The sequence below is a fragment of the Bos indicus x Bos taurus genome, chromosome 16 (assembly GCF_003369695.1).
Source record: "Bos indicus x Bos taurus breed Angus x Brahman F1 hybrid chromosome 16, Bos_hybrid_MaternalHap_v2.0, whole genome shotgun sequence".
NCBI lineage: Eukaryota > Metazoa > Chordata > Mammalia > Artiodactyla > Bovidae > Bos > Bos indicus x Bos taurus.
Window position 1 is genome coordinate 1,294,842 of NC_040091.1, and position 26,870 is coordinate 1,321,711.

The 26,870-nt window shown below is 46.8% G+C and overlaps 2 protein-coding genes across 9 annotated transcripts in view; both read left to right on the forward strand.

Moving 5' to 3' along the window:
* ATP2B4 (ATPase plasma membrane Ca2+ transporting 4) overlaps positions 1 to 4,559 on the forward strand; it is a 100,401-nt gene extending 95,842 nt beyond the window's left edge. For 6 of the 7 annotated variants that reach the window (XM_027564181.1, XM_027564183.1, XM_027564178.1 and 3 more), the window contains one exon: positions 12 to 4,559. In XM_027564181.1, coding sequence (XP_027419982.1) covers positions 12 to 37 — 26 coding nt within the window. In that variant the 3' untranslated portion in view covers positions 38 to 4,559. The remainder of the gene's footprint in view (positions 1 to 11) is intronic. The other variant, XM_027564180.1, reaches the window with a different exon arrangement.
* An 8,433-nt stretch (positions 4,560 to 12,992) lies between these two features.
* On the forward strand, positions 12,993 to 22,251 carry LAX1 (lymphocyte transmembrane adaptor 1). 2 transcript variants are annotated; one of them, XM_027564184.1, is made up of 6 exons: positions 12,993 to 14,136; positions 14,472 to 14,670; positions 17,192 to 17,301; positions 17,939 to 18,049; positions 18,711 to 18,796; positions 20,628 to 22,251. In XM_027564184.1, exons 2-6 carry the CDS (start codon positions 14,582 to 14,584, stop codon positions 21,393 to 21,395), a joined length of 1,164 nt encoding a protein of 387 aa, XP_027419985.1. In that variant the 5' UTR covers positions 12,993 to 14,136; positions 14,472 to 14,581; the 3' UTR covers positions 21,396 to 22,251. The 2 variants fall into 2 exon arrangements, with proteins under 2 accessions (XP_027419985.1, XP_027419986.1); XM_027564185.1 differs by having other exon boundaries at positions 14,478 to 14,670.
* Positions 22,252 to 26,870: the final 4,619 nt, after the last annotated feature.

The window sequence follows — 26,870 nt, forward strand, 5'->3', positions numbered from 1 at the left end:
CCCTGGTGTAGATCAAAGTGGTCAAAGCGTTCCATAGTTCCCTCCACGAAAGCATTCAGAAACCCAAGAACCAAAACTCCATCCACAACTTCATGACCCACCCTGAATTCACCATAGATGAGGAGGGGCCACGAACACCACTCCTGGATGAGCAAGAAGAGGAGATTTTTGAAAAGGTGTCTAAGCCTGGGACTAAGACGTCCTCGCTGGATGGTGAGGTCACTCCACAAACCAACAAAAACAACAATACGGTGGATTGCTGCCAAGTACAAATTGTTGCTTCCCACTCGGACAGCCCTCTACACAGCCTGGAGACGTCCGTGTGAACTTCTTCTCTGCTCCCCATTCCTGCCTTCCCTGTCTCCCTTTTCATCTGTCCCATCAGTAAGGTGATGATGGGAGTTTTCACCGTCGTGTCAGCTGCTCCCAAGTATGTGTGAACCCTCACCTGCCATGAGGAAGCAAGAGCACAGACCTACGAGCGTTTTAACTGAAACTCGAGTTGGGGTTTGCAGCGGGACCCAGTTAAGCCCCAGGCAAGTGATGAGTGGTGGATCTGTCCCTCGGACGTGTCAGTAGTCATTTTGAAAGAAATGACGAAAATCGTCTTGGCGTCTACCCCACCTCCAGTTCTCCCCAACATTCATACCCAGGTCACCAGTCTCCTTACTTGTGGATTTTTACCCTATGAGTCTATGCTGTTCAGGAGCTCAGTTCAAAATTGAGAGCTACAAACGTTATCAAATGAAACATGTTGAGGTAAGAATGGAAGGTACAGGATCAGCCTATAGAGTGATTGTTTGAAAACAGTCTTTTCCATTTTGAAAACTTGTACCTGAGGCCCTTAGCTTCTTTCTGCCCTTCCAATCAAACCTCCCCACAACCTCTTGGTCCTTCGTGACCGCCTTACTTACCTTCACTCTTTTTTAAGTTGTGATGATTAAGAAAATGGAAAGAATATAGGTGAGTTGAGTCAACTTTGACCTTTCTCCCTTCCGGCCCCAATGGAACTCTTGATTTATTTCTAGAGACAGATAACATTTCTTTGCTAACAGCCCTTTGGAAGCAGTTGAGAGCAGGTAATACTATAGCCCTGTTGTTGCCAGGTTATCTGCTTCTAAACTGCCATCTTGTCCGGTGTGTGTGGTTTCTAAGTGCCAGGAAGATTAGCCTTGACCATGAAGCTTACACATACGTGGTTTGTAGTTTTCACCTGAAGCCTGAGCTTCCTCCTGTTCCTAAAGTGGTGGCAAAGGAATGAATTAAGATTGACCCTGCCTCCTAACTGGACTTGGATATTAAGGAACAGAAGCTGGCAGATCTAGGACAAGACAGACCACCAAAGCCAACTAGGAGTCCTCCTCGGAGTAACCACTGCTGCTTTCAAAGCCATCTGCTAAGGCTTTTCTCGGGTAGGGCCTGATTGTTGGGGGAGTGAGGACTGAGAAGGCGTGGGAGAGGCCAAAGTGCCCTTGAGCAGGATCTGAGAAAACCTCAGAGAAGCCAGAACCCTGGAGCTCAGGTGATGGGTCAGCTTGGACATTGCCTTCAGTTTTCGAATTCTACTCTGCTGTGTCCCCTAGCTCAGCTAGTTGCTGAAAGGGCCCCAGCCTTTCTCAGATATTCTGATTTTGAAAATATATGGTTCCAGTGACACTCCGCTGACTTAAAGGAGCAAAAGGAGGCTCCCCTCCTTGCTCCTGCACCCTACACCCTGCTCAAGCCCCCTCTAGAACGCTCAGTGCGGCACAGTTAAGCCCTGTGCCTTCTCTCCCTGAGCACTGCCCAGAGCATCCCCTTCCCTGCCTGGCTCTCAGGAGCCAGGGAATTGGCTAGGAGATTTTTTTAAGTGCTCCTCAGTGGGACGGGGTGGAGCTGCATTTGCAGTTTCTCCATTTCTCTCCCTGCTGGGCTGATATAAGCTCTTCTGTGCAGGACTCAGCTCATGTCGGCCAAGTCCCATCTCCATCGGATAAATGAAGCCTCTCCCCTCTTTCTCGAGTGATGGGGACAGGGAGAAGGGCCTTGAGGCGGCTGGGGACTGCCGCATTTCCATCTGGGGGTCCGCTGACATGAGCTGTCCTCTCCAGCCTTTTCCTGTGGCTCCCTCCCCCCTCCCCCCCTCACCGGAGCTGCCCTAGGAAGGTGGCTACCTCCCCCACCCCGCCCCTCACCAGAGCTGCCCTAAGGAAGGAAAAATAAAGAAACGGTACCCCCTGCACATTCCCATTAGTACATCAGCCCCCAAATCTGATTCTGGTTTTGTAAAACTTACATGTTTCAGTGATCTTTTTTTTCTCCGTCTTCAGTACTAATGGGGGGAAAAATAGCTCACCCGAGGCGTTCGATGTTCACATACATATTTATTAAGTAATTGGAAGATTTAGTTCTGTCGAGTCTTTTATTACCTCAGATCAGTTTTTAAAACAAACTTTGGAGGCTATTTTATCATTCCTGCTCCCGAAAGACTCTCATGGTGCCTGACAAGTTTCCTCTTGAGGGCTTGTGTCTACTTGTTTAAAGTCAATGGGATTTTTTGTGTGTATTCTAGTTTCCATAGTAAGAGAGAAAATATAGAAATATTATGCAAACAATATATAGTTTTCTTTAGATCATAAACTGATATTTTTTGAGTCAGCCATATGTATTTTGTTTAAAGGATTTAAAATAAAGTGCTGTCCTGTAACCCTGTGGAAGGGGGCACAAAACCAACTGTTAGACACGACAGGTGACTTACAATGTATTTGCAATTGGTTTTAGAACCAATGCACCATACTACCTTTCTCCAAACAGCCATCTTTATCCTTAGGGGGAAGAATTTTGTTGGATTCTAGAACTTTTTAATATAAATTTTGCTGATATGGAATTGAGCAAGTTTAAGTGCTTATGTGCATATATTTTTATATGTTTTTTTTTTTCCTATTCAGTTTCAGTGATCCAACTGGCAGTGAATAAATATGGCATAAGTTAATAAAGCTTTCCCCCAAAAATGGTGCTTTGGATTTGAAAAGAGTCTGATGGGGAAAAGGGGGAAATATTATCCTAGATTCCTCTCTTGATAAAACTAGAAAAATGGGCAGTAGATTACCAATGGGAAGGAGGGCATCCAGGAAGAAGGAACAGCTGGCAGGAAATAAGTGCACGTCCCCATGGAAATGGGTATCAGGAACTAGTGATCAGGATCAGGGACCTCAGGTAGATTTATATTTCTTGAAGAACAGCTAGCAGAGTGGTACCCAAGACACTTGGGCTGCACGGGTACTCTGATTTGGGGGTTGCATTTTTTACAGTTCTTTCACCTCCTGTTGCCCCTGGAGTTTTCCATTAGTGATTTTTTTGTGCAAGGATTTGATTTGAGACTTCTCCCCCTCCCCTAGAAAAGTTTCATGCAATATATTAGATGGGAGATAATAGCTGTACATGGAAAAATAAAGGCTGGTTCTAGCCCTAGGTGACAATCTTGACTAGATCCTTCCCATAGGTGTCCTCTGCTTCTAAAATGACTCTCCATCTCTAAGTGTGGTAGAGAGACCAAGAAATCCCGCAGGCACTTGTGAGTTCTTCAGGGTTTGCATTTCTTCTTCCCTTGAGCTTCAGAGGGGAGAGTCCGCACAGTTAAATCTGAGTGATTACCTCACTGCCAAAACCCAGGGTCATGGCAAGCTCACATGTGTCCTGAAACCTCTAAACTCATCACTTCTCTTTCCTGTCTTCCCTGCCTAGTGACTGAAGCAGCCCGTGATGCCATCCCAAAGTGCACACTTCCTCTTCCTCCCTCTGCACAGCTGGGGACCCCTCACTGCAGTGGTGAGGGTGGGACCCTCTGTAAATGCCTGCTCTTCTTCAGCCTTTACAGGTTCTTCCTCAGAACAGACCAGACACCCCTCCGTTTAGCTCAGTGCTGCCCTTACCTTCCCAGCCTGCTGGTAGACCTGCTGCCCCCTTTCCTCCTGATCAGGAGAGGTGGGGGGACGTGAGCTCCCCATGACCGAATTGGCCTTTGGTTCATGTTTTCTCCCTGTATGTATATATGCCATATGTGAGTATGCCATATATATGTGCCAACAAACCTATCTACATTGTTTCAAATTAGCGCACAGATAGGAATTTTGAGTTTCTTTTTTTTTTCTTTTCAGTAACTAGTATAACAGGCACTGGTATTTTGTATAAAAGAAAAAAAAACCAAAACGGAAGATTGATTATCGTGATCTGCATGACATACACAAGTGGTGATATCAAAGCAATGTGTACCCCAGTGTGTGTGGCTATAATCTACAGTTCAGCTAAGCAGTACACCCAATCTGTATTTGCATTTTAATATTATTTAAGCTCTCTGTACAATGTTTTGCATGTATTTATATGGTTCTTAGGAAAAAAATGCTATAAATGGCAATTCTGAAATTCAAATACGTTGTTCCATTGAGACAGGAAGAATGGAAGGGGAGTTTTAAAAGAAGGAAAAAAGAGATCTTTTTTTTTTTAGAACCAATGATGCTGTTGCTGATGAGCAGAAACCAAACTATTGTGCACTGAGAATAAAAATCCATGCCCACTTGTGACTGTGCTATCCTCTGTATGTATCCACTTTTGGGTAAGGTCACTGGTTGTCAAAATTGAGAAGGGCCCTGCCACGGCCACGTTGAGAGCCTATCTGTGCAAGCCCAGGACTCAGCCTATTACTGGATCCTGAAGTGTTTCTCTGCTAACACTTCGGTGATTCACAGCCCTGGTTGCCAGTTTCACTCCCTTAGGAAACGAGCTTTGCTCTGCCCACCTTGGTTAGAGCCTGCAATCAGAAAACTATGAAGCTGGGGCTTTTGAAAAAGGATGAATCTGGAAGGATGAAAGAGTCAGGCTGGGCAGTCCTTTCTTTCTTTGTTTTAATTTGTAACGAAATGCCTATCAGGAAAATTAGTTTCCTTTATATTAGCAGCTAGACTTCCCTCGAGCTCAGTCGGTAAAGAATCTGCCTGCAACACAGGAGACCCAGGTTTGATCCCTGGGTGGGAAAGATCCCCTGGAGGAGGAAATTGCAACCCACTCCAGTATTTTTGCCTGGAGAATCCCATGGACAGAGGAGCCTGGCGGGCTGCAGTCCACAGGGTCACAAGAGTTGGACATGACTTAGCAACCAAACCACCACATATTAGCAGCTATTCCCTACCTTCCTTCCGGAGTTCTTCAGTTCCCACCTTCCCAGAGGTTTTTGGGGGGTTGAGAGTTTGTTGTTTGTTTTAGCTGTTCCATTCACCGGGTCTCTAGCATGACTAACATTAGGCCTTAGTTTCAGGTCAAAGCAGCCTCCTGGCAAGTCCTTTAGGTTCTGAGCTTTCACTTCTCAGAATTCAGAACTCCTTCCAGCAACTCTCATCCAGACCATCGGCTCTCCTTTAAAATAGCAAGTAAGGAAAGGAGTTGTTGGCTCCCCAAGGTATTTCGGGGCAAGCATGATGTTGAAGAACAGCCCAGCTCTCCTGGCTGTTTGAAGAGGTCGATTCTGAAGGAGGAACCAGCCACGGTTGATAGTCTTCTGTAAGGAGAACTCTTACCACCTTTCCTGCCGGTCCCAGGTTGCTCTTCATGGGCACGGCCACACTGCCCACCTAGGTTCTTTCAAACATGCTGGGGAGAAAATAACTACTAACCAACCAAACAAACAGGGTCTGGGAGTTATTTGAAAACAGAAATCATTCACAAAACAGGACTAAAGTCTTTTTCCTTCCTTTGTAGCTTCCATCCCAAATATCCTTACTTAAAAGGGATGCAAAATACACACACACGCACGACTCGAGTCCTTTCTAAAGTTTGGCCCCATGCTTCCCCCCTTACTCACCTTGTCTTGGGCCCCAGATCTGTGCGTCTGCCACATCAAACAGGATCTCAAGGAGCCGTACCTCCCAACCCCAGTGTGTGGTGAGGCGTGAAGCAGAGCTTCAGAGCAGCTTTCTGGCAGAGACCAGTGTTTCCTAAGACATTGGTTTAATGGGGTATATAGCCAGCTTAGCTCCTTAGGCTTGAGTTACCACATGGGGAAAAAACTGTTCTTTTCTTCCTTCTTTTCCTACCCCTGTTTCTTAAAAAAAAAAGCAGTTTCTTTGCCCTCCATCTTTAATAATGGTTTGTGAGTCTCCCCTTCCTCAATGACTGTATCCTCTCCCAGTGGTCACTGGGTTTGTTTGAAACTCTCCACCAGGACTGACTGACCCTGCCCCCAGCCCCACACCCCCACCCACCCCCCACCCTGCCCAAGTGTATACACACAGCCAGACAACTCCCTAACTTATTCCGGGCAAATCCAAGGATGATTCACTAGGTACCAGTAAGCTGGTTACCAACCTTTGACCTGGGTCTATTAGGGAATGGCCTCCATGCCACTGCAAGCAGGATAAAAATGGTATGTCCTTTACCAGCAGATTTTGAAACCTGTTATAAATAAAACATGTGAACCTGTTACTATCTGTGTAACATCATTAACATCCAGTTGTCCGCAACAGCAACCCACTCCAGTACTCTTGCCTGGAAAATCCCATGGACAGAGGAGCCTGGAGGGCTGCGGTCCATGGGGTCGCTGAGGGTCGGACACGACTGAGCGACTTCACTTTCACTTTTCACTTTCATGCATTGGAGAAGGAAATGGCAACCCACTCCAGTGTTCTTGCCTGGAGAATCCCAGGGACGGGGGAGCCTGCTGGGCTGCCGTCTATGGGGTCGCAGAGTCGGACACGACTGAAGTGACTTAGCAGCACTCCCCCAAAACAACCTGGGCTATGAGGAGTAATAGTCAACTAGATTCATAGACCAGGATGCTTTTAGCCTTGCCTTGTAGCCTTTTAGGCAGTGACTTCTGGGTTCTGGGCTTGCCTGTATCCTGATGGAACTAATCATAAATCATAAATCTCTGAAATCTATTTCAAAACAAACCTCCCAGCTCTCAGAAGATACAGTGCTTGAGCTGAGTGGCCAGTGCCATCACACTCAGAGCTGGCTGCAGCGTCTCCACTCAGGCCTGGCCCGTGGATTCAGGCCTGGGCACTACGTGGCTTCTCTGGTGTCCCCTGGACTAATGGCCATGGAGAGCATCCTCCAAACAGCACAGCTGATTAGGTTAGGGTTCTTGTTTTAACTCCAGATCTTCATATCTAGGCCTTATTTAAAGCAAATATAGGGGATTCCCTGGAAGTCCCCCTGGAGAAGGAAATGGCAACCCACTCCAATATTCTTGCCTGGAGAATCCCATGGACAGGAGCCTGGTGGGCTACAGTCCATGGAGTCACAAAGAGCAGCCATGACTGAGCGACTTTCACTGGAAGTCCAGAGGTCAGGACTCTGGTCACGGCCAGTGGTGCGGGTTCAGTCCCTGGTCAGGGAACTAAGGTCTCGCATGCTGCACAACATGGCCAAAAAATAATAATAATACAATTTTAAAATGAAGCAAATATATATGAAAACTTAAAAGAGGATGCGAAGGTGGGGAGAGAAGGGCTGGAAACTCCTGATTGCCTTCAGATGCGGCTACCCAAACTCTTCATTTGAGTTAAGCTTTTCTGCATCTTTCCCATTAAACCCTTGAACTGAAACTGCTGCTGATCAGGTAGGAGAGAAAAGGAGTTTGAATATTTTTCTGCTCACCCTATGGTGGAGGAGCTTAAACACAGTAATTAGATGGAGTAAAACCCTGATATAAACTCTGCTTCTTGACTGGCTTGATTTTCCATCTCTACAAGGAAAAAGTGGAACTACATCAATGATTTTCAAGCTACATTTTAAAGACCTGAAAGGGATTCCTTAGTGATGATTCAGAGCCCACGGGTATTCAACAAAAGGAGCACTTTTTTTAACATATATAAGTATTTGACTTCTGGGTCAGCTGTAGCTTTAAAAAATGACTTAAAAGCCTTACGAGCCAGCCATCTCTAAGGGCCCCCAGCTCTGAAATGCTGAGGTTCTAGTGAACAAATCAAATCGTCAGTACTGAAATGATCCAAACATGGGTGACAATGTCATAAGTTGTGTGAATAAATGCACAAGCCAGCCTAACTGGGATCCTGTCTTTATTGTCTCCTACTATAGTTATTAATGTAACATAAATAATACAGAGTAAAACTTTGTGATTATAGATCCTTCGGCTGAGATTGTTATCTGGCTGTTCTGTGTTGGAATTTATTGGGAAAGAGCAATAGTTTGGGAATCCAGAGACCTAATCCAATGGAATGGCATGAAATTAGAGAAGCAAGAGGGCTCATCTGAGCTTTGGTACAAAGAGCTGCTGCTGCTACTAAGTTGCTTCAGTTGTGTTCGACTCTGTTCGACCCCATAGACGGCAGACCACCAGGCTCCCCCGTCCCTGGGATTCTCCAGGCAAGAACACTGGAGTGGGTTGCCATTTCCTTCTCCAATGCATGAAAGTGAAAAGGGAAAGTGAAGTCGCTCAGTCGTGTCCGACTCTGTGCAACCCCATAGACGGCAGCCCACCAGGCTCCACCGTCCCTGGGATTCTCCAGGAAAGAACACTGGAGTGGGTTGCCATTTCCTCCTCCAATGCATGAAAGTGAAAAGTGAAAGTGAAGTCGCTCAGTCATGTCTGACTCTTAGCAACCCCATGGACTGCAGCCCACCAGGCTTTTCTGTCCATGAGATTTTCCAGGCAAGAGTATTAGAGTGGGGTGCCATTGCCTTCTCCTTGGGATACAATAGCAAACAAAACAAAGAGTCTGACACTTTTAAATTTAGTCTTGTGGAGAGAGACAAGAGCATGTCAAATGGTGAGAAGGACCAAGACAACAGTGAAGTGTTGTGAGAAGAAAAGGGAGCCCAGGCCATGAGGATTGGCCTTCTGTAGAAGACTGTAAGGAGAGGCTATGGAGTGAAAGCCTGAGCTAGTGAATGTAGAGGAAAGAGATTTCAGGAAAAGGATACAGCAGGTGTGAGGGACCTGAGGCAGGCACTCTTGCTCTGAGGACACGCAAAGAAGACAGGAATTGGCACTGAGTGACTTAAGTGGGAAAGCGAAGGAGTAAGTTCAGAGATGGAGGGATGGGAACCTGTAAGCCAGCATAAGCTTGGCTTTCTTAAGACAGGAATTCATGAGAGGGCTTTAGCTGAGGGTCCCGATGATCTATCTTCCAGTTTAATGGGGTAACGAAAATGGAAGGAACAACAGTGCCCCGCCCGCCTCACATGGGCCTAGCCCAATACTAAGGGATACAGGTCAATTCAGCCCTCCCTGTCTTGCTGTTGATCTATGACACACAAAAAAGAAAATCCGTGTTCAAAACAGAATTGAACTGTTTGCCGCCCCAGCTTGTTCCGGAGGCCCTGGTTCATGAAACAGTTGAAATGATACTTTGTTCACTCCCAGGAGAAGGGAACAGGGAACCGTCCTGACGTCCGCCTTGCTCGCTCCGTGTGGTGCTCCGTGGTGCTCCGTGTGGTCCTGCTGCCGCGGCGCCTCCCGGGGCGCGCTCTGCGCTCTTCCCGGTTCCTGCCGCGACGCCCCGTCCTCCTCCCGCCCGCGTGGGCCCGGGGCGATGGAGGGGAGGCCGGCGGCCAGCCTCCCGGCGTCTGAGCGCGGCTCCGCAGCTGCCGTTGCTCTCAGTGACCGCGCACAGGGGCAGCCTACCCTCAGACCGAGGCCTAGGAAAGGCCTGCTCGGCAGCGGCGCCCGGCGTCCCCCCGGGCCTCAGCCTAGCAGGCAGAGGCTGTCTCCCAATCCGGTCACACTTCTTGCTTCCAAATTCTCCTCAGCTCTTCCCAAGGGCCTTGGGTTGAATGAGAGCCGGGAGCAGAGAAGTGAAAGAAATATTTATGCACTTTCCAAATTTCTCTATCCGAACCGTGCTCGCTCACAGGGTTAACTTAAAAGGAGGGCGTTTGCTGCCTTTGTTCTGCTTCAGACATGTCTGGACTGGAGAAGGCCTCTCCACGAGCAAATGCGCAAGGAGGGACGGGGCTGTCAGCCAGCTGTCATCCTGCTCCACTGTCTCAGCTCCTAGACCTTCAAAACCAAAGCCTGGCTGCAGCTGTCTTTCACACAGGGCAATTTTGGCATGTTGGGGGAGCCCAGAAATACAAGAGTCACTGATAACCCCTTCCTAGGGCGAAGGAGACCCGACACAGGCCCTGGGTTGCCCTTCCTGGGAGGAGCAGCGAGGGCAGTGCTGAGATGGCTTTGTCCTTCAGCCTGTTCGTGCACAGCAGGCAAAGACTAGGACGCTCATTTCTTTCTCAGTATCTCATCCTGTTACGCACTTAGGTCATAAATTCACAACAGCAATAAGCACCGAGAGAACTTCTGAGAGGACCCAGTTAACTCTTAAGAGTCAGGCACTGTGTCAAATGCCAGAGATGTAATAAATTAAAACACAGTTTGCCTGAGAAGGTTCAAAGTCTACACGGGGTAACAAACATTTAAACAACTCATCCCAACAATTGGGCAGTGCTATTACACACAGGGCCATGAAGATACAGAAGAGCAAGAATCCAGTTCCAGATGCAAAGGGCTTTACAGAAGTGGTGATGCTTATGGCAAATTTTTTAAAATAACAATTTTGGTTTTTTATAAAAATGACACTTCAAACAATGGGTCCAAAAAAAAGAAAAGAACCAAATATCTCAAGTCACACACCCAGAAATAAACTCATAAAGGTGATTTTTACTGGAATTCTACCAAAGAAAAGGACACTCTGTTAAAATGAAGGGACTAGTGCAAAGGCCCAGAGTATGAAAGGACAATGAGCTGGGTCTGCTTAGAAGGCAAAGGGGTGGCTGTCTGGAGCTGACCACAGCAGGAGGACCGGGACCACATCTGGTTTTTGTGCAAACTGGCACTCTGGTGGAAGACATCCCAGAGACATGTGCTCAAAGAATAAAGGAACACACAAAAGGTAGGCAGGCTAAGCATCCAGAGAGGAAGAGAGAAAGGCCTGAGGGAGTAGTCCATTAAGTGTAAAGAAATGAGCCTCATGCATCAGGAGATGATACTGTAATAGCAGCCCCATTTAATGAACCCTTGCACATGCCAAGTCCTAAACCAGGCATTCTTCATGGTTCAACCAATTAATTCTCACAACAGCATTACCTAAATATCATTATGATTGTCATTTTACATCCAAGGACACACCCGAAAAGATTAGAGGACTTGTTCAAGATCTCCCAGGTAGTAATTTAAGATCTGATACTCTTAACCCAGTGCTTCTGTTTTTCCAAAGAGGATGTTTAGCATGTTGCCCCTCCACCTCAAAGGGCTTTGGTTGCTTGGATGCTTACATTCTGTCCATTGAAAACCAATCTTAGAATCTTTAGAATCATATGTCACATTCAACTCTTCAAGTCACTCAGTTCAGTCAGTTTAGTCAATTCAGTCGTGTCCAACTCTCTGCGACCCCATGGACTGCAGCACTCCGGGCTTCCCTGTCCATCAACTCCCAGAGCTTGCTCAAACTCATGTCCATCGAATTGGTGATGCCATCCAACCATCTTATCCTCTGTCATCCCCTTCTCCTCCTGCCTTCAATCTTTCCAGCATCAGGGTCTTTTCCAGTGAGTCAGTTCTTCATGTCAGGTGGCCAAAGTATTGGAGGTTCAGCTTCAGCATCAGTCCTTCCAATGAATATTCAGGACTGATCTCCTTTAGGATGGACTGGTTTGATCTCCTTGCAGTCGAAGGGACTCTCAAGAGTCTTCTCCAACACCACAGTTCACAAGCATCAATTCTTTGGTGCTCAGCTTTCGTTATAGTCCAACTCTCACATCCACACATGACTACTGGAAAAACATAGCTTTGACTATATGTACTTTTGTCAGCAGAGTAATTCTGCTGTTTAATATACTGTCTAGGTTGGTCATAGCTTCTCTTCCAAGGAGCAAGAGTCTTTTCAATTTCATGGCTGCCTGCAGTCACTGTCCACAGCGAGTTTGGAGCCCAAGAAAATAAAGTCTCTCACTGTTTCCACTGTTTCCCCATCTATTTGCCATGAAATGATGGGACCACATGCCACGATCTTAGTTTTTTCAATGTTGAGTTTTAAGCCAGCTTTTTCACTCTCCTCTTTCACTTTCATCAAGAGGCTCTTTAGTTCTTTTTCACTTTCTGCCATAAGGGTGGTGTATCTGAGGTTATTGATATTTCTCCCGGCAATCTTGATTCCAGCTTGTGCTTTGTCCAGCCCGGCATTTCACATGATGTATTCTGCATATAAGTTAAATAAGCAGGGTGACAATATACAGCCTTGATGTACTCCTTTCCCAATTTGGAACCAGTCCATTGTTCCATGTCCTGTTCTAATTGTTGCTTCTTGACCTGCATACAAATTTCTCAGGAGGCAGGTAAGGTAATCTGGTATTCCCATCTAAGAATTTTCCAGTTTGTTGTGATGCACACAGTCAAAGACTTTGTCATAGTCAATAAAGCAGAAGTAGATATTTTTCTGGAACTCTCTTGCTTTTTCTATGATCTAGTAGATGTTGGCAATTTGATCTCTGGTTCCTCTGCCTTTTCTAAATCCAGCTTGGACATCTGGAAGTTCACAGTTCATGTATTGTTGAAGCCTGGCTTGGAGAATTTTGAGTATTATTTTGTTAGCGTGTGAGTTGAGTGCAATTGTGCGATAGTTTGAGCATTCTTTAGCATTGCCTTCCTTAGGGATTGGAATGAAAACTGATCTTTTCCAGTCCTGTGGCCACTGCTGAGTTTTCCAAATTTGCTGGCATATTGAGTATAGCACTTTCATAGCATCATCTTTTAGGATTTGAAATAGCTCAACTGGAATTCCATCACCTCCACTAGTTTGTTCATAGTGATGACTTCACATTCCAGGATGTCTGGCTCTAGGTGAGTGATCACACCATCGTGATTATCTGGGTCATGAAGCTCTTGTTTGTACAGTTCTTCTGTGCATTCTTGCCACCTCTTCTTAATATCTTCTGCTTCTGTTTGGTCCCTACCATTTCTGTCCTTTATTGAGCCCATCTTTGCATGAAATGTTCCCTTGGTATCTCTGATTTTCTTGAAGAGATCTCTAGTCTTTCCCATTCTATTGTTTTCCTCTATTTCTTTGCACTGATAGAGTGGGTTAAAGGCAACACCAGAGCAATTAGGTTTAAAACACATATCCTCACCAGGAGTGAATAGTTTTCTTCTACTATCACGACGAATTACCTCAGATATCTGTTTTGTGTTTTGAGTGGTTGGTTTAATTGGTTTACTGTGGGGAGGGAAGGGGCACAGCCAGGGCCGGGAAACCCAGAGCTCAGTCTGAGGCCTGGGAGCCTCCTGTGAGGAGGCTGTTTCCCTCAAACATGGGGGCAGGAGAAAATAAGAGAGGATGGAAGACTCGGCTGACTCAAACAACCTGTGTAGATGATAAGATCACATAAGATAAGACCTTGAGATGGTCGCAGGCAGGGGGACGTTCTTGAAAAAATTTTTTAAAGTAGCTGTCGGGGTTCTGAGGTTTGGTTCTGTCTGCTTTCCCACCTGCCATCTTCCGGATTCCCCATTCCCACGCCATCTGCTCTTGGCACCAGGTCTGGGAAGCCCTCTCGCTTCAATCCCAGCGCAAGTGCTGCAGCAACGGATCACTCTTCACCCGTGAATCAGCCACAGGCACCAGAAATCTGTATTGTTTCTAAAAAGCACCTTCCAGTGCTCCTCAGACCTGCTGAAAGAAACACGGTCAATCTGGAGGCTGATAAAACTCTCGGTATCACAGAAACCCAGGTCGAGCAATCACAAATACCCTATCACCTTGACCCCTCTTGAATCATGCTCCCCGCAGACCACAGTGCATCAGCCAGCCCAGGGAACAGGGTGCAGGCGCCCTTGCTTCTATCATATTGAGAGCTGAGCAGCATTTCCTGGGCCCCAGGCTTCATTAGCACGTTGGTGGTATTGCTTCCTGTAGCTGACTATCTGTTTCCATTCTGGCACAGTGTTTGCTCTCTTCTCTCTGCTTTGGGGGTTGGGGGAAGATGAACTTCTCAAGGAGCCTGTCTCTGCCCTCTTGGCCGTCTCCCTCTCGGCGCCCCGCACATCCCCGTCATAAGGCAGAGCGTCTGGCGTCCCCCTGAGCTGAGCTGGGGAGCTCCGCACCCAGAAGAGCTCTTCCCTCCTGCAGTCGGCATCGCAGCCACATCCAGGTAGAGCCAAACTTGTTGTTTTGTATTTTGGGTCAAGTCAGCCTGACATTTCAGGGACAGACGCAAGGTAGAGTTGGTTGCGGGAGAGAAAGTTCTAGAAAGAAAGACTGGAAGCTTTAGAAAGGAAGAAGTAAAAACCAATAGACTTTTTGTGATGGATTTTGATAAATAAAGATTTAAGAAGATGAAAATTTGAAAGTCAAAAGTTGTATGTTAGGGAATGTTCAGAAAATGGAGACCAGGAGGATTTCTGTCATTCTTACTTACTAAAAAAAATGCTTATACTAGATGGGATTATATGTAAAACACAAACCAATTCTGCCTTTTCTCTTGAGAGTCAGAAGTTTAGGAAGAGATAGGAAAAGTGGCAGGCTGGCTGGCAAGCTGATGACGATTAAGAGAACGCCTAGGAGGAGAAGCTGAAGCCAGAGAGGGTCGCAGAATAATGGATGTCACCACGTCAGCGTGGTCAGAGACCACAAGGAGGATCTCAGAGCCCAGCACTCTGCAGGGAACCCTCGGCAGCCTGGACAAGTGAGTGCCGGGGGCGGTGAGTGCTCCCCTCCCCTGATTTAGAAAGGGGGTCCTGGTCTATCCTGGGAGGCTTCTACCCCAGCAGCCTTGCCATCCCTCACCAGGCTCTCGTCTCCTAAGACCACTAAACTCTTGGCTCAGAGAGGTTTGCTCAGAACTGCCGGGAGGAAAGGAATAGGTATTGCGAGGAGAAAGGAGTTGTTGGGAAGAGAGGAAATATGATAACACACCACTTCCTTAGAGCTGGCTTCCTGGCATGGCTGGGTTCTCATGCTCAGAGGCCCTCATGGCAGCGCTTGAGCTTTCCTTTTTCAAGTCCCACCGATCACTCCTCAAAGAAACAGAAACAAAAACTAGTTTCTACTCTGATGGAAACAGACGGCCCACTTCTTACGCAGATGTGCTTTCAGGCCCTAAACACTTGCCATGAATAAAAACGGAATCAAAGATATGATAAAGATACATCCTTAGATCATAAAACCTCACAGAATTAATCACAGATGTAAATCTTACAGTCAAAACCTTCAATATTATATTAACAAAAAGTCCATCAATAGTTGAAACTTTGACGCTGAGAGGTATTGGTTTCAGTGCAATGATAAAAGCACAGCTCAACAGCAATAAATTTAAAATCACTGTAGTTTGGGGAGGTAAATGTCATGACCATGACAAACAAATACGTGTCCCCTGCAGGTGGACAAGGTCATTGATGGGGAATGAATTCATAAAGTGTCAGAATCCTGCAGCACTCCTCCAATACTATTTCTATATCCATTCATTTGATAATTTATTCATTCATTAATTTAACAAATATCCATCAGGTTCCTACTGAGTGCCAGGCACTGCTGCAGGCACAAGGTGAACAGGACAGACAAAGACAACCTCCTGGAGGTTACAGCTAAGTGGGAGGGTCAGATACAAATAGATGAACAAAAGCATGGCTAGCATAACATCAGTCGTAAGTGCTGTGAAGAAAAACCAGGGCAGAGTAAGGGGACTGGAGTACCAAGGAGGGCGTGACCAGGGAGGACCTATCTGAGGAGGTGACATTTCAGAAGAGACCTAAATTAAATGAGGGGATTGAACTGCGGGAGAGGGAGCAGCGGGACTGAGACAAGACTGTGCTTTGCTGGAAACAGCATGGAGTTCTGGTCATCAAGGTCAGAGGAAAATAGTAGGAAAGGAGGTCAGAGGCAGGCAAAGGCAGAAGAGAAGAGGCCGTGACATTCTCGCCTGTTAGGGACTATGGATGCTATCCCAAGTGTGATGAGAAGTCATGGGGGGTTGCAAGCAGAGAGGGCACGTGATCTGATTTAACCGTTTAGAGGATCACTCTAACTCCTGTGTGAACATAGTATGCTCGGGCCAAGAGTGAAAGCAAGGAGATCATTAGAGAGGTTCTTGCAAAGGTGGAACTCACGGTGGCTCAGACTGAGGTAGTGGCAATGGAGGAGCAAGAGGTGATGCTTTGGGATAGATGTCCCGGTTGAGCAGATAAAAACTGCTGGTTAACTAGCAGTGGGGTGTGAAAAAGAAAACATTCAAGAATGGCTCCAAGATTTTTGACCAAGCCATTAGATGACGGGAAACATCAGAGGAACAGGTTTATGGGGGGTGGGGGGAGAACAGGAGTTCTGTTTTAAACATTTTTGTTTTGAGATGTCTATTGGGTTACCACATGGGAATGTCCAGTATGAAATTGGGTGAACAAGTCTAGAACTCATAAGGACAAAAACCTTCCCTGATGGATGACCTGGTTTCTAGTATTTGGAGGGGCAGGACTGCTAGTGATTCATTCTGTAACCTCAATTGGCTGCTTCCTTTAGCCAAAGCAGAGCAGTAGCCCTGGCCCTGCCCAGGAATTGCAAATAGCCCAGTACTTAACCAGTGCATTTGCACTGGTCACATTCCACAGCAGAGCAGAGTGTTGCCTGAAGACCAGCTCCACAAGTTGATGCTACAGGGATTATTAAAATGCAAGCAACCTGGACTCTTGTCCCAGAGCTGCTCCTTAATTGTAAGTGGATAATCTCTTCCAAGCAAGACAGAAAGCTGAGGGGCAGGGAACAGGGCAAGCAGGAGCAAATGGATTTCACAAGTCTGGAAGACAGTGTGAAGCCATAGAAAGAACAGTCTTTGGGCCCAAACAGACCTAGATTCACATTCCATCATGCTCCTTCCTACCTCTGTGATCTTCCCTATGTTACTCTACCTTACTGAGTCTAAATCTCAGATTCCTTGGTCACAAAGAGAGATGGATTGTTGTACAGATTAAATAAGTTTTAATGCAAACCACTGGCATCCAGTGAGCATTCAGAAGGGATAGCTCCCTTCTCCCACGTCCTCTTTCCCTCTCTCCATGAGGAGATAACCTGTTCTTCTACCGTGCAGCCCATCCCACCTCAGTTTTCCTTCCCTCAGCTCCCATCCCAAACCCTCGAGTCCTGCCTCTTGGAGGAAGCATCTCCCCCCCACCCTCCCCGCCTCATGGCTGGATCGTGGCCCTTGGTTTTCCTCACAGGGCTGAAGACCACAGCAGCAGCATCTTTTCTGGGTTTGCGGCTCTCCTTGCCATCCTCCTGGTTGTTGCAGTTATCTGCGTCCTGTGGTGCTGCAGTAAACGGAAGAAGCGTGAGTCCCTTGTTTTCCAGAGTTGAGACACACTACGATCAACTGTCTAGTCTGGAATTTAAAGCCCAGTTCTCAGCTGGCACAGTGGTAAAGAATCTGCCTGCCAATGCAGGAGGTGCAGGAGACGTAGATTCGAGCCCTGGGTTGGGAAGATCCCCTCGAGGAGGAAATGGCAACCCACTCCAGTATTCTTGTCTGGAAAAATCCCATGGACAGGGGCCTGGCAGGCAACAGTCCGTGGGGTCATATGGAGTCAGACATGACGGAGCACAGACACACACATTGCCCTCCAGAGATAAACCGTTGCACCCAGGAGTCCTCTGTTCTTACCTGTGTGTTAACACAGGTCATTGTCTCCATCAGGATCACAAGCTGTGGCTCTGAAAGCTCCGTGCTGAGTCGAACTTCATTCTGAAAGCCTTGCCCTGGTACCCTGTGCCCATTTCTGCTTCTTGCTTCTGTCTCCTGAGTCCCCTGTTCTTCTAGCTCAAAGGCATTGGTCAAGTCTGGAAACACATTTTTCATAATACATGGTGAGGGTGGGGAATATTTTCAGGCGCCGTCTCTTCCCCAAGGGTCCCCACATTCTGTGCAGCTAAGCCCAGCCATGACCTCTGTGTCTCTCATTGTCTTGTAGGGCAAGTTCCCTACCTCCGAGTTACCATCATGCCCTTGTTGACTCTGCCTCGGCCCAGACAGCGAGCCAAAAATATTTATGACCTCTTGCCCCGAAGACAAGAAGAGCTGGGTAGGTTTTTCTTTCTCATCCATGGAATCCAGGCCTACAGAACTTCTGCCCCCAGAATATAGGTCTCACCTGCAAAAGCAGCTTTTTCTAAGCATGCTACCATCCTGCTCTTCAGGGAGCAGGCGAGAGGACGGGACAGAAAGATGGCAAGGTTTACCTCCAGTGGGGCCTGGGGGCTTGAAGAGGGAGCAGGAAGTCATCAGGGTCAGGGATCTGGTTTGGGGTTTTCTCCAACTTCATTGAGAAATGATTGACATATGTCACTGTATGAGTTTACAGAGTACAGCATGATAATTTGATTACATAGACTACAGTTTTGGTTTTTCCTGATGTAGTTAGCTGGGTATGTCTAAAGTTGGGAAAGACACACAGGAGAACATGGCCTCCAGCCTCAAGTCAGGGAGGGCTCACCCGAGAAGACTCCGCCCAGCCAGCCTCCTCCACTCCTGTGTTAGTGTCCATTTGTCCTCAGCGAGCTGAGGAGTGTTCCTGGTCTCCCAGCTCATCATCCTTGAAGCCCTGACCCTCTCCCCACAGAACACTGGCCCCCAAATACCAGGTATCAGACAGGTCCACTTCACCCAGAATGTGAGGACTGAACAGGCTGAAGCACTTGGAGGACTGGCTGACTATGCTCAGGGTTTGCTCTCTGACCTTTCAGGAAGACATCCCTCAAGGAGCATCCGTATTGTCAGCACCGAAAGCCTCCTCTCCAGGAATTCTGACAGCCCTTCCTCTGAACATGTGGTAAGAGTCAAGCGAAACGACAGTCCCTTTGGGAGAAATGACGTGTCTCTGGCAGAAGAGCTGAAGTGCGAGTCCTAGGTGTTGCTTCTTGTTTCACTATAAACGGCACCCCAGGCCCTATTAATAAATGGGAAGACTAGCCTCAGGATCGCCCTACCACCCAAGGCAAAAAATTTAGAAAGAGAAGAGCAAGTGCTTGAGATTTTAAGAAAGGCACCAAGGCACAAGTATTCATGGACACTTGTTGGAACCGAAATGTATTGCTTTAACAAAGGCATGATAATGCGTTTTTCCAAATAAGTGTTGTCTCCTGTACCGTAATTATCTTGGGAGGGTACATTAATTTTCCTACAGAGCTGTTGGTGCTCAAAGCACCCTTAAAGTTCTGCTTCGGGAATTACTTCCAAGCCTATGTCAAATTGTTTCAATCTTCCTCCATAGCAGTAAGAGTCATAAGTCACTCAGTACTGTGACTGGTGTAAAAAGTGTTGAGCATGTTGGGGAAACCTTTGCGTCTGGCTCTGAAAGCAGCTCCCAAGAAGGAGACGCACAGCAATGTGGGGCAGAGGGACTGTTCTGAAGATCAGGGCGCTCGTTTCTGTAGATAAGTCCTTATTAGCTTGTTTAAGAATTTGTTTCTTCGGTTTTACGGCATCCCTGGGTGAGTACGGCCATGGTGCCGCTGCTGCTGATTGGCTCGTTACCCCGTCTTTACCTGGAGCTGCTGATTGGCTCGTTACCCAGCCTTTCTTTACCCAGGGCTGCTGATTGGCTCGTTACCCAGCCTTTCTTTACCCAGGGCTGCTGATTGGCTCATTATCCAGCCTTTCCTTACCCAGGGGCTCAAGTTTGATGACCACGTGGCCGTCTCCAAGTTGCCACATTTGCTTCCTCCTCCTCTCACGTGTCCCATTCTTAGGCTCTAGTCCTGCTTCTAAGACTTCCTAGGGCAGCAGGTCCACGTGGCTATAAAAGAAAGAGTAGAGGCAATCCACTGCTTAAGCTAGTTCTCGGATTCAGCTGAGCCCTGAGGGGATTTTGTACCAGAGTTTAGATCTCAAGCTGACTTAAACCTACAAACATGTTTGGATTGTACTCTGTGCTGTTTGAAGGACGTTTTGAACCAGTTGCCAACATTTAAAAACCTAAGAGATTTCACACTGAAGTCCAGATATTCAGCCTTTTTTGAAAATCAGACATTCTGGAAACATCAGACCAGCATTCCTAAATGACCATTGCTGATCTGTGTGTCAGCTGCGCCCATACTAATAACAGCAAGCGTTTCGTAGTGTCTCCTTTGTGCCAGGAGCTAAACAGTTTACAGGCAGTAATTCATTTTTTCTTCACAAAACCTCATGGTATTGATATTATTATTATTATCCCCATTTTATAAGTTAGGAAGCTGAGGCACAGTGAGATTAGGTAACTTGTGTAAACTCAGCACAGAGTGGTGAGGCTAGGACTTGCACCCTCAGTCTGAACTGAAGCCTCTACCTTTAGCCACTATCCTGGGCCTAGCAATATGTTCTGGGGTGGCAGGCTCTCTCCAGTTCATAATACTTCCCCCACTGAACCCCCCCAGTGTGGCCAGAAACTAGTTACAATTTATTGTCACATTTACACTGCTGCTTTCCTTAAACCCAGCCCACTTCACTCATCCCAACCTGGCATCGGAAGCCTTGTGATTTGAGACCCTGATTGAGAGCGTCTCTCTGCAGTGAAGAGCTGAGTAGAGGAGCCGTTAGATACAGTAGTGCCGGGTGGGGAGAAGGGAGGGCTTGTCCTTATTCCTACCCCTACTCTGTCACTCACCATCTCTTCTTACTTACAGCCCTCCCGAGCAGGCGACGCCCTCCACATGCACAGAGCCCACACTCACGCCATGGGGTATGCAGTGGGCATCTATGACAATGCCATGCGGCCCCAGATGTGTGGAAACCTTGCTCCCTCGCCTCACTATGTCAATGTCAGAGCTTCAAGAGGTTCCCCGAGCACTTCTTCAGAGGACTCGAGAGACTATGTCAATATCCCCACAGCAAAGGAGATTGCTGAGACTTTGGCTTCTGCCAGTAACCCTCCCAGGAACCTCTTCATCCTCCCAGGTACCAAGGAGCTGGCACCGTCTGAAGAAATAGATGAGGGTTGTGGGAACGCCAGTGACTGCACCAGTTTGGGGTCTCCAGGAACTGAGAACAGTGATCCACTCAGTGATGGGGAAGGGTCTTCTCAGACCTCGAATGACTATGTCAACATGGCAGAGTTGGATCTCGGGACCCCCCAAGGGAAGCAGCTCCAGGGAATGTTTCAGTGCCGCAGGGATTATGAAAATGTACCACCAGGTCCCAGTAGCAACAAGCAGCAGGAGGAGGAAGTGACATCCTCAAACACAGACCATGTAGAGGGCAGGACAGATGGTCCAGAGACCCACACCCCACCTGCCGTGCAGTCAGGGAGCTTCCTGGCTTTAAAGGATCACGTGGCCTGTCAGTCGTCTGCCCACAGTGAGACCGGGCCGTGGGAAGATGCAGAAGAGACGTCAAGTGAGGACTCTCACGACTATGAGAATGTGTGCGCTGCCGAGGCAGGAGCCAGGGGCTGAGCAGTGGCCTGACCCACGGCTCTTTCCTGGCAAACTAGGACCCAGCCACCCGGCCGGCAGGCCACATGAAGTGGCTGCTGCTGCCAGATTCACCCTTGATGACCCTGTATTTCAGTGGTTTCATTTGGTTAGGCTAAGGAGATGAAATGAGTAAGGAGGTAAGAGGGTCTCAAAAACAGAGTTTTGAGAAAGCCAGAAAGGAATTCTTCTCAGCAAGATTCTGTTACCTCTCGTACCAACTTAAGAATGTTTGCTGAAACTACCTTACAGAATTGTTAGGAGGTTAAAAATGGAAGAGTCCTTTAGTGCGCAGTGGAAACACGATGTAGCCTAAAATCATTGGCTTTGCTAATACCAGCAGGCTGCAAAGCAAGAATACAGATTATTTGGTAATCCAGGCAGAGGCCAAAAGGAATGAAGAAATCAGAGTGGGGTGGGGAGGGAGAGTTTCCACTCTAGAATGAGTGTGGACCACCAAACGCTGGAGAAAATGCAGAATAATAATTCTCATCATTGCTAAGGGGATTGCAAGCCATAACCTTCCCTCTGGAAAATTGTTCATCAGTTTCTTATAAACATACACTTATTATATAACCCAGTCATTCCAGTATTAGGTATTTATCCAAGTGTAAAGTTTGTGTTCACAAGAGAAAAAAAAACCTCATACATGACTGTTTATAGAGCTTTATTCATGACTGTGAAAACTTGGAAATAAGTCTTTCAACAGGTGAGTGGGTAAACAAGCTGTCCTATATTCACACAATGAATTTATCCACACTCAGCTGTAAAAATGAGTGAAGTATAAAGGTTCATGCAACAACGTGGACAAATATTAAACACATTTTGCTAAGTGAAAGAAGCTATATGTAAAAATCTACATATTGTATGGTTCTACTTATATGACATTTCTGAAAAAAGCAAAACTGTAGAGGCAGAAAACAGATCAATGGTTGAGAGGTTTGGGAAGAGGGAACAAAGGAGCTGTACAAGGAAATTTTTAGGATAATGTTTCTATAAGGTTATTGATACTTGACTGTATGCACTTGTCAAAACACACACAAAAGCCCGTACAGCACAAAGGATGACTTTATTATATGCAAATTTTAAAAATTCACCAGGCTGTTGGGAGGCCCACAATATAATGCAGGTTGTACAAATTTTGTAAAATTTTGTAAAAATTGAATTGGTTTTACAAATGTATGACATAATCTCACGGAAGGGAGTGGGGGAAAATTGAGCTGGCCTAAGTAACTTTGGAAAACAATGTTTTGCTTGAAAACGTAAGATAAGACACAAAGAGCTGGACACAGACACTGGAGTGTAATTGATAAATTTGTGTCTCATGGGAATATAGTTTAGCAATTTTGAAACTAAGTATAGCCTGGAATTGAACAAATAAGTAAATATTACACAGGTAAGGAGAGGCAGGTTTCTTACTCTCAGAGAAAGAAGTAATAAATAAGCAAGTAGAAAAGGAAATACAGATGAGTGTACACATAGGCTTCCCAGATGGCGCAGTGATAAAGAATCTGCCTGCCAACTCAGGAGACGCAGGTACGATCCCTGGGTTGGGACGATCCTGTGGAGAAGGAAATGGCAACCCACTCCGGTATTCTTGCCTGGGAAATTCCACAGACAGAGGAGCCTGGTGGGCTACAGTCCATGGAGTCACAAAGAGTCAGACATGACTGAGCACACACAGCATACCCACACACAAATACACAGGCTAGTTTATATATGGGAGAAGGCGATGGCACCCCACTCCAGTACTGTTGCCTGGAAAATCCCATGGATGGAGGAGCCTGGTAGGCTGCAGTCCATGGGGTCGCTAAGAGTCGGACACAACTGAGCAACTTCACTTTCACTTTCCACTTTCATGCATTGGAGAAGGAAATGGCAACCCACTCCAGTGTTCTTGCCTGGAGAATCCCAGGGATGGGGGAACCTGGTGGGCTGCCGTCTATGGGGTCGCATAGAGTCGGACACGACTGAAGCGACTTAGCAGCAGCCGCAGCAGCAGTATATATATGTGTATTTCCTAACTCTGCCCACTAGAGGGTCTAGAAGCAATGATTCTCCAATTGCGATGAATACACTCAGCTCCCAGATCTTGGATTCCAAATACCATTGTCCAATAAAAGGAAGCAGAACTCCTTGGAGGAATGGCTGGTTTTAGAGCTGAGGCAGGAAAAATACAAGATGAGTTTGAGCACTGTATAGAAAAGGAAAGAAAAGAAAGAAGGGATCAGGGAAGAGAGAAGAAAAGGTGAGGCCATGTCAGAAGGAGCCGAGAGCACTCTCAAACGTACTAGAGCAATTTAGGCAATAAAAGCAAATGTTTATAATGCAGATTTATAACTCAAGGGATAAAATAAATATCCATGAATCCCTAATAAATGGTAAAATTAGCAGGTGGCACCTTATGGAAAAATAAGATAATTTCATAACTTCAAAGAATCTCCCTTCAAATGTTTATTCACTACCATGATGGTTTTAACGTTGATCCACAAATTATTTGATACTTCCCTTGGCACTTAATTCCCTTCGCCTTTGGTGTGGGCTGGATTTAGTGATTCTTGTCTACGGAAAAGAATATGGAAAAGAGAAAATAGTAAATCTACAGTGGAGAAACCTGTGTATATGTAGGCTATTATATATGTAGATTTCCTCTGTCCACTGGAAGGTCTAGAATCAGTGACGCTCCAGTAGGAATGAACGCACTCAGCTCTCAGACCTTGGTTTCTAAACTTGGTAAGCACTACCTTAACCATGTGATCAAGGTCAACTCACCATTGGTAAGCTATGTTGGACTTCCCTGGTGGTCCAGTGGCTAAGAGTCCGCCTGCCAATGCAGGGGACAAGAGTTCGATCCCTGGTCCAGGAAGGGTCCACATGCCAAAGGCATCCAAGCCTGTGAGCCATAACTACGGAGCCCGCGTGTGGAACTACTGACGCCCTCATGCCCAGTGCGCGTGCTCTGCAACAAGGGAGGCCACCGCAGTGAGAAAGCTGAGCGCTGAAGCTCGAGAGCAGCCCTCACTTGCCACCCCAGAGAAGGCCCACTCACAGCAATGGAGACCCAGCACAGCCACAAATACATACATAAAAGGTGTGCTGCTCTATGACCAGGGACAAGGGTGCTTCACCTCTGTGGCATTCTTCCCTAAAAGCCACAATCCCAGGCTTATCGTGAGAAGCATCCAAAAACTCAAACTGAATAACATTCAACAAATACCTGACCAGAACTCTTTAAAGTGTTAAAGTCATGAAACACAAGGGAAGACTGGAGAAACCGTCGGGCCGGCAGAGACTAAGAAGGTGTGACGACTAAATACGTGATGCCTTGGATTGGATTGTAGTACGTGAAAAGGACATTAGTGGGGAAAAAGGTTAAAAAAAAACAAAGAAAAAAGTTCATATTGTAGTCAGTAGTATTGTATCAATGTTAATTTCTTAGTTTTGACTGTGAAGAAAGCTGAGCCCAAAGAATTGATACTTTTGGACTGTGGTGTTGGAGAAGACTCTTGAGAGTCCCTTGGACTGCAAGGAGATCCAGCCAGTCCATTCTAAAGGAGATCAGTCCTGGGTGTTCTTTGGAAGGAATGATGCTAAAGCTGAAACTCCAGTGCTTTATGTGAAGAGTTGACTCCTTGGAAAAGACTCTGATGCTAAGAGGCATTGGGGGCAGGAGAAGGGGACGACAGAGGATGAGATGGCTGGATGGCATCACTGACTCGATGGACATGAGTTTGAGTGAACTCCAGGAGCTGGTGATGGACAGGGAGGCCTGGCGTGCTGCGATTCATGGGGTCGCAAAGAGTCGGACACGACTGAGCAACTGAACTGAACCGAACTGAACCAAGTTATATAATTAGCATTTAGGGGAAGCTGTGTGAAAGGTACAGGAACTCTCTGTACTGTCTCTGCAACTTTTCTGAAAGTCATGCCAAAACAAAAAGTAATTTTAAAGCATGGACAAAGCTGGGAGTGAAGACTTCTAGGTTCATTCCACTCAAACAAGTGTGCCTTTGTTCCTTTTTCTGCAAAAAGGGACATAATGTAAAGCACACGCTGCTATCGTTGCTTTGGATATTTGTGTTCGTCTTCTGCATGGTTCTGTTAATGTATGTACTCAGTCTCTCCTATCAAACTGCAGTCCCTTTGTCTGTAGGAAAATATAATTAAATCCGATGTATTCACCCTAGTTCTGAGGACAAGCCCCAAGATACAGTCAGGTTATCAGTAACTGACAGGTGACGTGATTTCAGTGCATGTCGTTATAAAATGTTGAGTGATGTTTTTCTGTAGTTCAGGCGTGGAGGCCGAGGCTTAAAGCTAAGCATCAAAGGTGTGAGAACATCCCACGTTTCTGAGTTCAGAGCACCACCAGCTGTTAGGGGTCAGCCAACAACCCTCCGGGCTTACTGAGGACAGGAAAAGAAGTCCTAACGTGCACTGCTCCCCACGACTGCACCTCTGCTCCGCGGGAGAGGACCGAGTGTGGCTGTGGCAAGCCTCTGAGGACATGCTGGTCGGGAGGAGAGTGTCTTTCCTCCTCACTGCCTCCATCCCCAGGGGCGGGAACCATCTCACCGTCTCTTCTGTAGGGTACCTGATGCCCCAGGAAAAGGAGAGAGTAGAGTGTGTGCCAGAACTGAGAGGAAGGGCCTTGGAGGGGCTGACTACACACTTCTGGGCATGGCAACTCTAAAAGTGTCACCAGAGGAAGGCATCTGGGCTTAGGTCATTTCGTTGGTACCATGTCAACAGGGTGCAGGGCCAGGGACTTCTAGGATAAATCTGTGAGGTATAGAACATCGGAAGTGGCTTCACAAGCACTTGGGTAGGTGCTAGAGACTGCACATTTGTGTGCCCCTAAAATTCATATGTTGAAACTTAATCCTCTGTTGTGATAGTATTTGATGGTGAATGCATGCTCAGTCGCTTCAGTCATAGCCGACTCTTTACGACCCCATAGACTATAGCCCGCCAGGCTCCTGTGTCCATGGGACTCTCCAGGTGAGAATACTGGAGTGGGTTGCCATGCCTTCCTCCAAGGGATCTTCTCGACCCAAGGACTGAACACACATCTCTTGTGTCTCCTGCGCTGCAGGTGGATTCTTTACCACTGAGCCACCGGGGAAGCCCCATTAGAAGGTGAGGCTTTAGATGATCAGGTCATGACAGTGGAGCTCTCATGGATGGGGTCAGTGCCGTTGTAACAGAGGCTCCAGGGCCTCTCACGCCTTCTGCCTTGTGAGAACACAGCCAGATGGCTGCCTGTGAACCAGGTGTCAAGCTCTCCCCAGACACCCAGTCTGTGAGTACCTGGAACTTGCACTTACCAGCCTCCAGAACTGTGAGAAATAAATGTTGGCTCTTTCAGTCCCCAGTCTATAGTATTGTTGTTATAGAAGCCTGAGCAGACTAAGATGGTAGGATAAAGGCGATTTTTACAGGAGCTAGCTCTCATAC

What these genes read in the sequence shown, in the direction of transcription:
- LAX1 (XM_027564184.1), top strand. Translation starts at nt 14,582, where the DNA reads ATGGATGTCACCACGTCAGCGTGGTCAGAGACCACAAGGAGGATCTCA. An exon ending in ACCCTCGGCAGCCTGGACAA is followed by an intron (nt 14,671 to 17,191) that starts GTGAGTGCCGGG and finishes TTTTCCTCACAG; the next exon opens with GGCTGAAGACCACAGCAGCA. An exon ending in CCGAAGACAAGAAGAGCTGG is followed by an intron (nt 18,050 to 18,710) that starts GTAGGTTTTTCT and finishes CTGACCTTTCAG; the next exon opens with GAAGACATCCCTCAAGGAGC.